The sequence below is a fragment of the Sceloporus undulatus genome, chromosome 1 (assembly GCF_019175285.1).
Source record: "Sceloporus undulatus isolate JIND9_A2432 ecotype Alabama chromosome 1, SceUnd_v1.1, whole genome shotgun sequence".
Lineage (NCBI taxonomy): Eukaryota > Metazoa > Chordata > Lepidosauria > Squamata > Phrynosomatidae > Sceloporus > Sceloporus undulatus.
In genome coordinates this window covers 44,715,943-44,730,034 of record NC_056522.1, presented here as the reverse complement: position 1 = coordinate 44,730,034, position 14,092 = coordinate 44,715,943, and the positions used below count along the sequence as shown (strand labels likewise).

Here is a 14,092-nt window from a genome sequence, read left to right as displayed (position 1 = left end):
ACAGAGAACTGGAGGTTTGAATCAACTGTCATGTAGCCTGTTGTCTATCACTGGAGATTATTGTACATGCCTTATCCCGTTTTTCCCCCGATGGAATACACATATGTTTAACTGTCAATAACAGATCTTACCACATTCTCCTGTGGTTGGGCGTATGTGGCCTATATGCAGTCTGTACGCAAACCAGGTTTATCCAGCAGCTTTTCAAGGACAGGGAAATCCTGTCCTTGAAAAGCCATGGGATAAGCCTGGGTTGCATATGAGCCGCATACCCTGGCCTTGGGACAATGAGATAAGATCCATCATTGACAGTTAAACTGTCAATGTTGGGGTTAAGACAGGATAAATCACATGCAATAATCTCCACTGTTCTAGAAGAGCAGCCACAAGAACCTTATATGGCTTACAATATATTTGAACACAATGGGATCCCAAGCTTAGTATAATAGTCCCACCTATGTTTGCTACTATTTCAGTTGTGAGGAATGGATGGCTGTATGAGTGAAAAGTGGCACTAGAAGACTGAACAAAATGGAGATTTGCAATGCATGATATGGGAGTTACCTCGCAAGTGAAGCGAGGATTTTTGAACATGCTGGTGAGGTGATGGCACATCTAAGAAAACCAAGATGTAGCTGCCAAGAGTTATCTATAAGGAAAGGACATTCCATCCAAGGGTTGGTATGAACTGCAAGAAGTTACAGAATGTTTGGACATGGACTGATAAGAGGAGAAATGTAGAGAACTCATCAATCAAAGAAATTTCTGTCCGAGGGCCAAAGGGCGGTGGACATTGGATGTAGAGAAGCAGAAAGCCTTAAAAGAGAGAGCTTTCCAAACCAGAGGTGTGCTCCTGGATCCGCAGAAACAGGGCTCCCACTTCATGAAGATGCCTTCAGTGAAGTGCCATCTGTGTGTGAGTAATGTGTGAATGGTGTGTGTGAGAGCTCTCTTGGTACTTGTATTTGTTATGTCTATGTATCTCAATAAATGTTACATGCATAGTGTCTAAAACCAAATTTGGTTTCTCTTTGTCTGTGTCAGCTCTGCTGTGAATAAGTCTATTTGGAGGGATATTTCCACTACATGCTCTCAGGTTAAACAGGTTGCCCTTAAGATCTGGGCATAACACAATCAGCTTTAAACAAAAATATTGAATCAATTAATGTCCCTACCTAATACATACAGTTGACTCTCCACATTTGCTGGTTTGGCTTTTGTGAATTTGATTATTCATAGATTATTTGCTACTTCCACTGCTGCTTCCCTAATGCCATTTTAAATAGGGACTGCAAACCTCGCAAGACTGAGAGACTGTGAATGTACAGCAAGGTCTTGGGAATTATTAAGTCCCTATTGAAAATGGCATCAGGGAGCAGCAGAGACAGTGGCAAGCCCCACCAGTTGCCATCTTCTGTCTTGCAAAGGAACCCCACTACCTCAGAGGCATCCATAGCAGGTTGATTCTGCAGATCATACTTTGTGTGTTTGTTAAATATGGTGTGTGTGTGGGTGGGTGGGCTAAAGTTATTTGCCATTTCTCCATTTTTGCAGAGGTCCTGAACCCCTAACCCCAGCAAATGTGGAGTGCTGACTGTACATACATAGAATAAACTTTGAAAATTTTAAAAGAGTCAGGGTGGAACTACATGTTGATGAACGCCATGTTTCAAAGACCTTCACTGTCCTGGGAATTATTAATTATTTGAAAGATAATTCTTCAGAGGATGCATTGTTTACAGCAGTCTGCTGCATGGTCTCTCTTGGGCTAGACTACAGTCTTGAACTGAATTCATTGCTTTGATACTGCTTTGGGGTAAATAAAATATTCACTGAAAGATAAGAGGAGAGGCTGCATTTCTCACTGTTTTAAGAGCACAAGCTTCATGCTGAATCCCATTTTTACACACGAATGGTACAGTACATAAAATGTACTAGTCTACAGAGATTTCACCCCTCAGACACATTAGAAAAGGTCAATTCCTAGCCTGAGAGCTCAAACCAAGAGGCTAATTAAAACAGAACTTCAAGGAGGTGAAGCTTCCATTGCTGTTCAGGGCAAGAAAGGGTATCTGAGGGAGTTTTCAAACACAAGGTTTAAATCTCCTTTGAGTTACTCTGACCCAGTTTGCAGCAACTATTATGAATTATACATCAACAAAAAGGAATCTTGTCTAAAATACATTCCCTCTTAATAAAGGTCCACATTGAAGTAACTTTTAAAGAGAAAATGTCTGATAGGATAATGACAGAAAATAACGTGAACTCAAATATTTACATAGGACTGAGCAGTGTTGTTTTATCTTAATCATAAAGATAACTGTGTGGTTACAAGCTAAGAGATATAAGCAGTAAAGCAAGAATCATTGTTCCCAGAAAATGTGGTTGTTCACATTAAGAGATGTACAATATAAAATGGCATGTGACCAAGATATCTAAAAGATCACCTCCTCTAGTACGTACTTGCTCAGAAATTGAGATTTTCACTTGGTTATCCCACCACTCCAAGAATTTAGGCTGTTTTGTACATGAAACAAGGATTCTCTGTAGCAGCCCCTCTGATTTCAAACTCTTTCTCAAGGAAAGTCAGGCTGCCTTCAACCAATGTAGTCAAAACTACATCAGTCTGTATGAGCTTTGGCTTTTAAAACAGATTTACTCCATTTTGAAACAATTGAGATTATCAGACAGGGAGCAAAGTGGATCGCTCTCTCATCCTTTTCCCATCTGTGACTGAGATCACATGAAAGACATTCATACATGTTGCACTGATCCTGTCATTATCCTATCAGCAAAGTTGAATTATATTAACAGGTTCTTCTACTATTACAAAATAAAGGGCAATGATGGGACAATTCCATCTCACTGTCAGGGCAATAACAGGATCAGTGCAACGTTGTATAAAAGTCTTTCACACCATCGTGTTCACGAGTGTTTCATGGACGGGACAAAGTTTGATCAGCGCAACGTCGTGCGATAGTCCTTCTCGCAACTGTGGACAAAGATGGGACAAGGATGAGAAAAGGACAGGACAAGGTCATTCTTTTCCCCATCTGATAATCTCCAGTGTTTTTATGTATCACATATTATACATTGCTTTGGGAGTCATGGTTGGTTGACAAACAATTAATAAGCACTATAAACAGGCAATCCAGTTTGGGATACTATCCAAAGATAAAAGTACAAAAGACTTGGTCTAATTTTGTCTGTATGTAGGTTACTGTGGATTACTGTGTCATGAGAAAATATCTCTAGAAAACCAGCCAAATACTCAAGTAATGAGGAGACAGATGCACTATTATGGGCAATATTTCTCCCTGAGCACCAGAAACTCACACCTTTTTAATGGAACAGGCTAGAGGAGGCAAAACTGTGAATGAGCCCCATCCTACTACAGGAGGCAGAGCTCTGGTGCTGCAACAAACTACCATTCCCAGAATTTCATAGCATGCAGCTATGGCCATTAAAGTGGTGCCAAACCAGATTATTTCTGCGGTGCGCATGCAACCTTTCTCTCCCCCCCCTCCAGCCCTCCAGCTGTGAACAGCCATCTTTCATGAGCTGTCTCAGTCTTCCTCCCCCACAATGAGGTGTCAGCACAACTTGGCTCCCTTTTTCTCCTCCTCAATGTGGCATTACAACACCATCACATTGTACCAGAAAGAGGCTAGCTCTTCCATTCAAAGACAGCACACCCTGACCACCAAACTTCATCGTAATAGCGCAACTAAAGTTTCCCACATGAAATATGTGCATGACAGAGTTGGAAAAGGAGGTCAAATAATGGTGTTTTGTTTGAAAATACAGCGGACCGTTGTTATACTCTGGGGTTTGGTTCCAAGATCCCCTGTGGATAACAAAATCCGTGGATGCTCAAGTCCCATTAAATATAATGACATAGAAAAATGGTGTCCCTTATAAAAAATGGAAAATCAAGGTTTGATATTTGAAATTTATACCTTTTTAAAAAACTTTTTCAAACAGTGGATGCTTGAATCCGTGTATAAAAAAATCCATATATAAGAAGGGGTGACTGTAGTACAAAGAATTGCTTTAAAAACCATGCAACAACAACAGAAAAGCAATGGTGTCAAATGGAGGGCACTATTATACAAATGTAATTCTGCTCTACTTGTCTCATATAATAACCTCCTTTGTTACCCTACATTTCTAAAATGAGCATTCAGAGGGGGCGTTTATTGAGTATCTATCTGGCTATACAGATATTTCAAGGGACCAGTTGGACCAGCCTCTCAAACTATGCACAGGTTTTGTTAATAATTTTTTGTGGGTTTTTTTGGTTATGTGACCATGTTCTAGAAGAGTTTGTTGCTGATATTTCACCAGCATCTATGGCTGGCATCTTTAGAGAATGCTGGCATGGAAGTGAGTGGGGTATATATATACTGTCTGACCCTGGATTGGGAGGAGTGATTTCCATGTTAATCTGTGTGTTCCATGTTAATCTGTTGTTGAATGGCAAGGCCTCAGGGTGGGAGGATATGCAAGGAGGATTTGTGTCTGTTTAATTAAAGATACATTGTCTGCTGGAAAACCTTGATCCTAGGCAGTTTTCATTTGCATTTGCTGGCTATTGATTTGAGTGTTTTTAGTTCACACACACACACACACACACACACACAGACGGAGCCCTAGCGGTGCAGTAGTTAAATGCTGGTACTGCAGCCGTAAGGTTATGAGTTCAATCCCAGCAGGGCTCCAAGTTTGCCTCGCCTTCCATCCTTTTGTAGGTTGGTAAAATGAGTACCCAGCTTGTTGGGGACTTATAGATTGTAAACCACTTAGAGTGTGTTGAGTTCACTAATAAGCAGTATAGAAATGTAAATGCTAAATGCTATTGCTACTTAGCAGGCAAGGCAGTGCAGTCTTGCTCTATAATTCTGTGGCCAATATCTGATTTGTCATACTATAATGATTTTTTCTTCTTGTATTTTACAGATTATATCATTATCAGTCATATTAAGGGAGGGAGGGAAGGGACTAAGGGAAGGAAGGCAAGAAGTTTTTAAAAGCCAAGCAGGATCTGTGAGTACAGCAAAGTCAGCGAAGGGAAAAAAAACACCAAAGGAAGAAAAGGTAGGAAAATATTAGACAGAGTAAGAATTACAAGGCAAAGTCAGAAAGAAAGTTCTGACAGAGAGCTCATGTCCAGACTAGGTAGGGAAGGAAATTAGGAGGGAAAAGGCAGAGAAAGCAGCTTGTCAGCAAAGCTTCAGGTTGTATGACTGCCTCTCTCTGAGTAATGATGGGCTTAACCCACTCTGTGTAGATTCTTCTTCACACCAACCAGAGAATTAATATATACACTCGACCTTCCACATTCACTGGGGTTAGGACCCCTGTGAATGTGGAAAAACTGCAAATAACAAAAACACTATGGCCTGTTACAGACTGCCAAAATAAAGCTGCTTCAGGTCTCTTTGGAGGTATGCTATTTAAATGATGCATGGGTCCTAAGAGTCCAGAGGTCGCACCAAAGCCACACTCCATTCCTAAGCACTGGAGTGCAGCTTTTGGTGCAGCTTCCAGATTCCTAGGATGCATGCATCATTTAAATAGCATACCTCCAAAGAGACCCGAAGCAGCTTTATTTTGGCAGTCTGTAACAGGCCTATGTTTTTACCTGAGAGAACGCCTCTCTAGGAATCTCTAGGTCCTCCAATGCAACTCTTCAGTCAACATCTATCAGACATTGGTCATAGAATTGCGCTGGAGGAGCTACAAATGTCTAGTGGAGTGTTCTCTCTAGGAATCTCTAGTGCGACTTTTGATTAAAGTTGACCATATAATTGAACTGGAGGACATAGATATTCCTAGAGAGAACATATTAATAAAATCCGTGATTAATCAAAGCTGCAAAAGTCAAAGCCACAAATGTGGTGGGACGAGTGTACTTGATTTTTTACAATATGTAAAGTGTAAGCCATGGTTGTCCCTGCGAATTATGCTGAAACAGCATTCTGTACCTTCAGCACTACTAAATGTGGCTTTGTGAGTAGCGCACAACTTTCCTACATAACATCTTGATTAGGCAAGCCTATGTTTTACAGGCATCTGTAATCAGAAACCATTTGAGACACAGTCCAGCCAAAATTAAGCACTTTAAAAGTAACGCAACTGCAAAGTGCTTAACTCTGGTTGGATTGTGCTCTTATATGTTTCAGATGGATGGACTGATAATGAAAAACTTTACTGAATCAAAAGAAGTATGTCTGTCATTATAAACATGACAGAAGGGAATCAAATGGAAACCAATGCTTATTCGCCAACCATAATGGAATGCTACAGGGACCTGCCAAAGAAAATACGCAATAGAAATATTTGAGTCTAATGAATAAAAGTCCCAATACTTTTGTTGCTGGTATTTAGAGGGAGGAAAAATCTAAATATTTATCCATGCTCATAACAAAACAATTGACTTAAAAGTGAAAGCTAAAAAGGGGGAAATATTTTAAAACTTCTCTCCCATTTGGTTTGCTATTTTCAACACTTCAATATAGTGACAAAGATTTCCTACTAAAAGAATGCATTCTTATCCATATATTGCTCAGTACTGCGTATGGGAACAGTTACGGACAGGTATTCAAAAGACAAAAACAAGTAACATAAATACAAGTACATTTTTGAAAAACCCAACAACACTTGTATATTAGCCAGGATTCAGAGTGTACCTGAAGGTGTAGGAATGCCCTTTGACCTTTCTTCCTTGAAGGAACAGGCCCTGCTCCATATGACAGGCTGCCTTCAGAAGTCTCCTTGCTATGTTGCATGGGGAGTTCCTGCCTGAGACAATCAAAATCTGCAGAAAGCCATTCCTGACCAATAAACTGCTTAGATGTTAATCTTCACAGACAGATGTGCCCATTTTAAATTCAAAACAACCCTGGCATTTAAAGAAACATGAAACTGAATTAAAAGTAGGCATCTAGAAGAGTAATTCCTAGCTTTCCAACAGGTGAAGCATATCAGGAAAGTGACATGATCACTCCACTGAAGGACTGAAAGCAAAGATTAGATGTCATCTGACAGGGATGCTTTAACTTTGGGTTTCCTACACAGGAAGAGGGCTGAACTAGACAGCCCTTCCAACTGTATGATTGTATGCTCTAATATCATATATTGCCAATTAATCCTGAATCTAAGGGGTTTCAGGTAGTGATTTCGTCTGCTTATCACTGCTAAGCACTGATGAAAGCTGAAAATTCCAACATTTCAAGCCAGGCTTGAAAGGAACTTCTTGAATAACAGTCAATCAAAGCAGGTCATGACATACTTTCTGTTCCTTGCCACAGATCTCCCTCAGCCCATCCAACTTGACTGGCTGGCTGGACCACATTCCCATCAACCTGGCAAGAACTGGATCTGTCACAAAGTTTCATAAGAACTGTAAAGAAATGTTCAGTATCAACCCAGGTTAAGTCTTAGAAATTCAATTCATTCCTCAAAATTTCTGTTATATTGTATTTATCTGAAGCAGAAACTTTTCAGTATTGTCATGTCGAGATATAGGAGTTTATCACATGAGGCTAGTAAAGTGCAATTACCATAGGATAATACTATAGCATTTTTGACAGGTACTTATCACACAACAAATGTCTCTCCTGCTCCTGCTTTGCATTTCAGATGTTGGTGGAGTGCACCTTTTTATTGTTGGAATGAAAAGGTGTACTTCACCAACGACAGAAATGCAAAGCAGCAACAAGAGAGACACAAAGGCGTGTGATAACTATCTGCCAAAGACATATTAGCCTAATGTAATTGTGTTTTAGTAGACTTCTGTGACAAACTCCGTAGTTCTTAGTAGACCTTGTATCATATTTTTAGGAACATGGAGACTGTTTATAATGCTAAATACTAAGTCAGAATATCTTGCTTTAAATTAGTGTGAAAATGATACTTTTAATGATAAATTATGTGTACAGCATTGTCAATTTTATAATAAACAATTTACACAGACACACATACAGGATGAGAAGACAAGCCTCTTTCTCTTATACGCTGTATTTTGAAAAGAGAAGGAAAACTAAAGGCATGATAGGGAGCCAATGGTAACATGGGATAAATGGCAGCAAATTCAGTTGTATATATAGCAGAGAGTTAAATCTCTCCCCAGCATGATGATATCATTAGAAAGGACAGCTTTGTTTGTGAGCTTGCAATAAGGCCCTTGGAAAGTCTGACCCATCTCAGTTTTGTTAATAATACAGCATGCATTTAGGCTTCATTTCATTTGAGGAGAGAAGACACCACTAAATAATGTATTCTCAAAGCACACTTTTATTCCCTACTATTTCATCAGTACCAACTTTACAAGAAAAGTCAACTTATTTACAATTCAAAAATTAATCATAACATTGTAGCATTTAATTACTACAAACAGGCAACAGAGGTCTGGAGAACTAGTAAACTCAGTCTAGCAGTAATCACATTCATGTCTCATTGATCCACAAAAGGAAACAAGACGTTCACTGCGATCTAAGGAAGGGATACAGGCATGAAAGACAAAACTGTGTTCACTGCATTGATTCATATAGATCAGTGTGAGAAACTCTGGAAGACTATGGGGCCACATTAGCTCCCCAGGAGACCTTGAGACCATACTCCTCATTGCACTTGCTCCTGAAAAAATAAATAAACCATTTTATGCCTCTCTAGGGGACATGGGGACATTCTCACCATGTTTTGGGGCATTCCTGGGTCATTTTGGAGCAAAGAAATATATATTTTTGAAATTTTGCCAAAAAATACCTCTGGGGGATCCCGGGGGCTGCATGCAGTCTATGGGCCGCATTGTGCCCACACAGATATAGATGAAGAGAAGAAATAAAAAGTACTATGCCTGATATTTTTTGTCTTTCAGCTGGTGCCTAAGTGTATGCACAACTTTATTTCTACCTGGCCTCTCCTACTGGATCTGCAACTCCAGCACTGGCTGGTGCTTTTGCCAGATGCCTATGACATCAGAGGTTTGGCTGGGAGCTTGTGATATCAGGGATGATGATAAGCTTTTCAGCCTGCTCAAGTTAGAGAGGTAGGGATCTGGCCTGGAAGCTAAAACCAGAAAACTGCTGAAAGAATTCTTGAATCCAGTCCACCTGTTTCCTGGAGCAGTGGTGGGAACTGCATGCAATTGTTGGAAGGGTTTCTTAGTATCTCCACTATTCCACCCAAGCCCCCAGCATCTCCACAAAAAATCAGCCAAAATAGCCAAAACACAGCCAAAGAAACACTTTAGATTCACATTAGAAAAAGGTTATTTCAGGTCTCTCCCACCCCAAAATGGAAGGAACCCAAAAGGCAGCCAGGAATGATACAATGTCCCTTTTAGTAACTAAAACTGCTTTCATGAAAGCTGTCCCTTAGAATAGCAAAAACTTGGCTAGTGCCCCACTCCAGACTCCAGAGTCTCTCCACCATGCCCTATGGGAATTTATAGTGCCACCTGCAAAAGGTGACATCCCTAGAAAGACAACACCTAAAGAAACAAGAGAACTGTAAGACATAGGAGAACTGGTTGACCGCATCAAATACCTTTTAAAGGACATAAGGAAGGCTCCTGCTAGATGTCTCCAACAAACTGCAGCTGAACCTGGGTGAGGCACCGGAGCGCCTGTATGAGAGTGCTGAATTGCTGACCTGTACCTTGTACCTTGTTGGCAGTTGGTGTTCCTGAGATTTCTGTCTGATTTGTCTGCTGGCTTGCCATGTTTTACTTCTGGTGATTTTCGACTCCTTAACCTCTTTACTGGGACTTGCCTAACCCTACCAGCACTATGTTAAATGATACTAAAGATAATGCAAAGGAAATCTGTTAGGAATAAGTCAAAGATGATTTAAGAATTGTTTACTTGAATCAGCTCCTAACCTGATAAATAAATCGATGAAATGATCTCATGTTATGAAAGAGCTCAACCTAGAACATACCATATATACTCATGTATAAGTTGAAAAATTTAGGTCAAAAATTGACCCAAAAACCTGGGTTGACTTATACATGGGTCAATACGGTACCTGACCCAAGCCTCTCTCCAGTCAGGCTGCCTTTGCAAGGGAAAGCCCATCTGGGAGAGACTGGGAAGGGTGACCAATCGCCCTGCAGCCTGTCCCCAGCCAGGCTGCCTCCTGAAGTCTGACCCTCAACTTATCCATGGACCATACCAATACCCATAATTTTGGCCCCAAAAGTTGACCTCGACTTATACATGAGGTCAATTTATAGTCAAGTATATATGATAAGTGGCACACCCAGTTTGCAAGTAACTACATTCCCTCTCCCATATATTATCTGTCTCAGAGCTTGGATATAACTAATTTGGAAATAACTGGAAATAACTAACTTAGCAAGTTATTGATATGCTGTTTTTTTCTCCCAAAGTGGTAAGATCCTTCTTGATAAAGGTTAAAGTTAAAGCTATGCTTTAATAATTTAATTGATTTAAAAAAACCTAGCATTCATTAAGAGCGGATGGCTTCTGGTTGGGATGAGTGTGTGATTAGTCACTCTGTTTCATCTCTCCTCTATCTTCAGCTTTCAAACAGCAAACTTCTCAGAAATTATATCCTAATTAGGTACACCTGTCCCTCCCAGTCTCGCTCTTCGTGGGAGGAACAGGTGGGGAGGGATAAAATGGCGGTGCGTGCCTGAGGGAACCGAATATTTGCCTACCCCAATGGGACTCAAATATTTTTGAGTTGCCATTTTCATGGGGGGGGGGTCTGGAGTGGATTCCCCCACGAATTGGGAGGAGCTACTGTATTTACTATTTGGATTGTCTTCTGTTATGTTTTCTTGTGCCTACTTCAGTGTTTCTCTGTGTCTTGCTTTGTTTTTATAAGTGTTTCTTCCTTCTTCATTCAAGAGACTAGTTTCAGTTTTCAGTCGATCAAAGATCAGATTCAGCAAGCATTTTGTATAATCTTTGTATAAATTTTGGACATAATTGGTGAAATGTTTAAATGATGCTTAAATGACCAGCTTCTCAGAGGCTATCACTTTAATTAGACCTTAATTAGACATTTACTATCTGACCTCTGTTTTATTTTTACTCTTAGATACTTTCAACTTGGCTTGGGTTTTAAATTTACTGTCTTGTTAGAGTACACAGCTGCTTTGTGTAAACTTACAAGAAGAAGTTTTTTAGACAATTAAACCCCTAAGAGATTATTACCATAACTGATTTTTTAAAACCTCTTTTACTTTATCTAGGAGCTTAGTCTCTGTTCCAGAATTTTTGTTAACTTGGGTTTCAGTGGTGCTTTATACAATGCTTGGACATAATGGGAAAAGTAAAAGGACAAATGTCTCCAGCCCATCAACTCCATCCAGCTTCCCCCTGCAAATAATCTGAAGAGTGTAGTTGATATGAACATAGACCAGAAGTTTACCATGCTACAAGGTATGGCTGCATATTGTGCATAACCTATGTTGAAACCACTTATGCTGTCTATACAGCCTTCGGTTGCTTCTGTTAAGGAAACTGAAGGTTCAATGAGCACATTGGTAATTGGTATACAGAGCACTGAACTGAACCCTAGAAGACAGGGTTTGTTGTGTGCCTTCAAGCTGTTTCTGACTTATGGCAACCCTAAGGCTACCCTATCATGGGGATACAACTCATGAAATGGCTATGAATGCTTCCCATAGCCTTTTGAGGTGAAGAAAAACAAACTGAAACTGAATCTAGACAAGACAGAGGTGCTTACTATTAAGGTCCTAATCTGGGGTTATAGGTGTGTCAGCTAGTCCTGGATGTTGTTATAATCCCCTGAAAGACTGTGTTCACGGCTTTGGGGTGCTTCTGGATCCATCTCTCCAAATATTAGCTCAGATAGATGCAACTGTCAGGAATGTTTTTATCACTTTTGGTTGATATGCCATCCTAGAATTGGAAGACCTAAAGATGGTAGTGCATGTGCTGGTGACCTCAAGGCTGGACTTTTGCAATGTACTGTACATTGGGCTATCTTTGTACCAAGTTTGAAAACTTCAATTAGTTCAAGTCAGACTGATTGCTGGTACATTTAGGAGTGAGGATATCACACCAATATTAAAACCATTCCACTGGCTGCCAGTTAGTTTCTGAGCAAAGTATAAAGTGTTGGTTATTACTTTTAAAGCCCTACATGATTTCGATCCAGGTTACATATGGGTTTATCTTCTTTCATATAATCTGCCCTGTACACTGAGGTCTATGGGGGACATTTACTTCAAGTGGCCAGGACTAGATGAGCAACTGTCACCCAGAGGATCTTTTCATTAGATGCTGGCCTATTTTGCATTTAGAAAGCTAGCTAAAGCCTCAACATCTTAAGCAGGAGGAGGGAGAGAGAATGGTAAGCGCTAAGAAACTGCATACAGAACTATTACTATCTGCCATTAAGTAATAAAAACTGATTAAAAGAAAGTTCAGAACACAGTCTATGAATGCAGACTGTATGCAGAATATAATTCACCAACATGGCATTGGAAGAAATTTTACTAGCAACACATCATAATACTTCTGTGCTCCAAATTTAATGAAAATAAAGCTTCCAGGTAAGTCCAAATGAAAAACAGAATGAAGATGGCCTATTTTCTCTGCTACTAACCATGTTCAAGCATTTTAACTGCAGCTGTGCAGAAAGAGGAAGGGAGAACTCAAACTAAGTTTTAATATACTAAACAAAGCCTGGACTGTTGTGCATCATTGCCCCATGTCCTTTTGAATTTGTTCAGTTAGGCAACAAAATCTGGTCACTAGTCAGTGATTGTATTTCATCCTCTTTCAACTAGTATTTCAAGGGAGAGAGTGATGGTTGTGGAGAAATAAGATAACAAGATTTCCTGGGACCTTTTGTAGAAATTTCTCCCCATAAGCTTACAGAAAAACATTAGTTCTGTTCATTTTTATTAGCAAAAGGAATCAGAAGTAGCAGCAGCCACTGGATAACCCCTCCCCAAGCAGATGCTCTCAGGATGTGTTGGACTACAACTTCCATCATACATAGCCAACTACTTACAGACAGCTATTTTACTGAAAATCGTTGAACAAATATGTAACATGGAATATACTCAGAGCAAAAAAAAACAAACAACAACCCAAAAACTTCATCTTGGATTCAAACCGCAAATCTAAATACCTCTGCCCAAATTGTAGATCCCAGGATATTGCAAAGACTGTAAAAGGAACTATTTTGGATCTGTTTTTTGTTCAGGTGTCGCAGGAAGAAATACTCTGAAGTCTTTTTCAAATAGCAAAAGTCACCCTAACCCATCCTAGATTCAGGTGGACCACTTTTTCATCACACTCTGCTTTTATTAGGTTTTTCTCCCGCTAAATAGTACTTTTTTCAAAGGTACAATGCAATTGGGGCTGCTTTCTTCCCTGTTGTACATTCAGAATCTTTTTGACACTGCAGCCTTCATTCATGCTAAAAACTTTAATGCACACAGCATTGGGCACTGCTCACCAAATAGTGCCACTTTTCTTAGTTTGGCATGCACATGCACACAGATCCGTCCTCCACAGAAATATAAATCAAAAGCAGTCTTACCTTTAAAAAGTCAGGTGGAACTTCTTTTCTGCTTTGTATCCATTGCTCCAGGCCCTAGTCCCTGATGGAACAGAAAACAAGCTTGATCCATCCTTAACATGACATCCCTTTAAATATTTAAACAGGGCTATCATATCACCTTCTCTTCTCCAGGCTAAGACCATGAAGCAGTTAGTACAGTCAGCCCTCTGTATTTGGGGTGCTTCTGTTCCAGACCTCCCTGCAGATTCCAAAAAAATGTGGGACCTCAGATCCCATTATTATCAATGGCTGTCTGATATGCACATGGTCTCATTGGTAGCAGAATCTGGTAGCATGAGTTTTCATAGTCTTGAACCTAATAATAATAATAATAATAATATTGATTTGTATCCCGCCTCTCCCTGTATTGGATCGAGGCGGGTAACAACAAACATAAGAACAAAAAAAATACAACACAACAAGCCACAAGTAAAAACATAGCAAAACATATCAAATCCAATTCCCTATCTCCCTCCCACTTTAAAAACAACAATTCCCCAAAAAAATGCTACCAATA

The 14,092-nt window shown here is 39.9% G+C and overlaps 1 protein-coding gene across 6 annotated transcripts in view; it reads right to left on the bottom strand.

Moving 5' to 3' along the window:
• The window catches only part of EPHX1 (epoxide hydrolase 1), a 49,124-nt gene that overhangs the window by 33,756 nt on the left and 1,276 nt on the right, over window positions 1-14,092 (bottom strand). For 2 of the 6 annotated variants that reach the window (XM_042439573.1, XM_042439581.1), the window contains 2 exons: window positions 13,555-13,615; window positions 7,295-7,405 (listed from right to left, as the gene is read on the bottom strand). The exons of 1 other annotated variant lie outside the window; for it this stretch is intronic. In XM_042439573.1, coding sequence (XP_042295507.1) covers window positions 7,295-7,400 — 106 coding nt within the window. In that variant the 5' untranslated portion in view covers window positions 7,401-7,405; window positions 13,555-13,615. Of the gene's footprint in view, window positions 1-7,294; window positions 7,406-13,554; window positions 13,616-13,693; window positions 13,892-14,092 lie in introns of all 6 variants that reach the window. 3 more of the 6 variants (XM_042439563.1, XM_042439606.1, XM_042439615.1) reach the window with 3 other exon arrangements.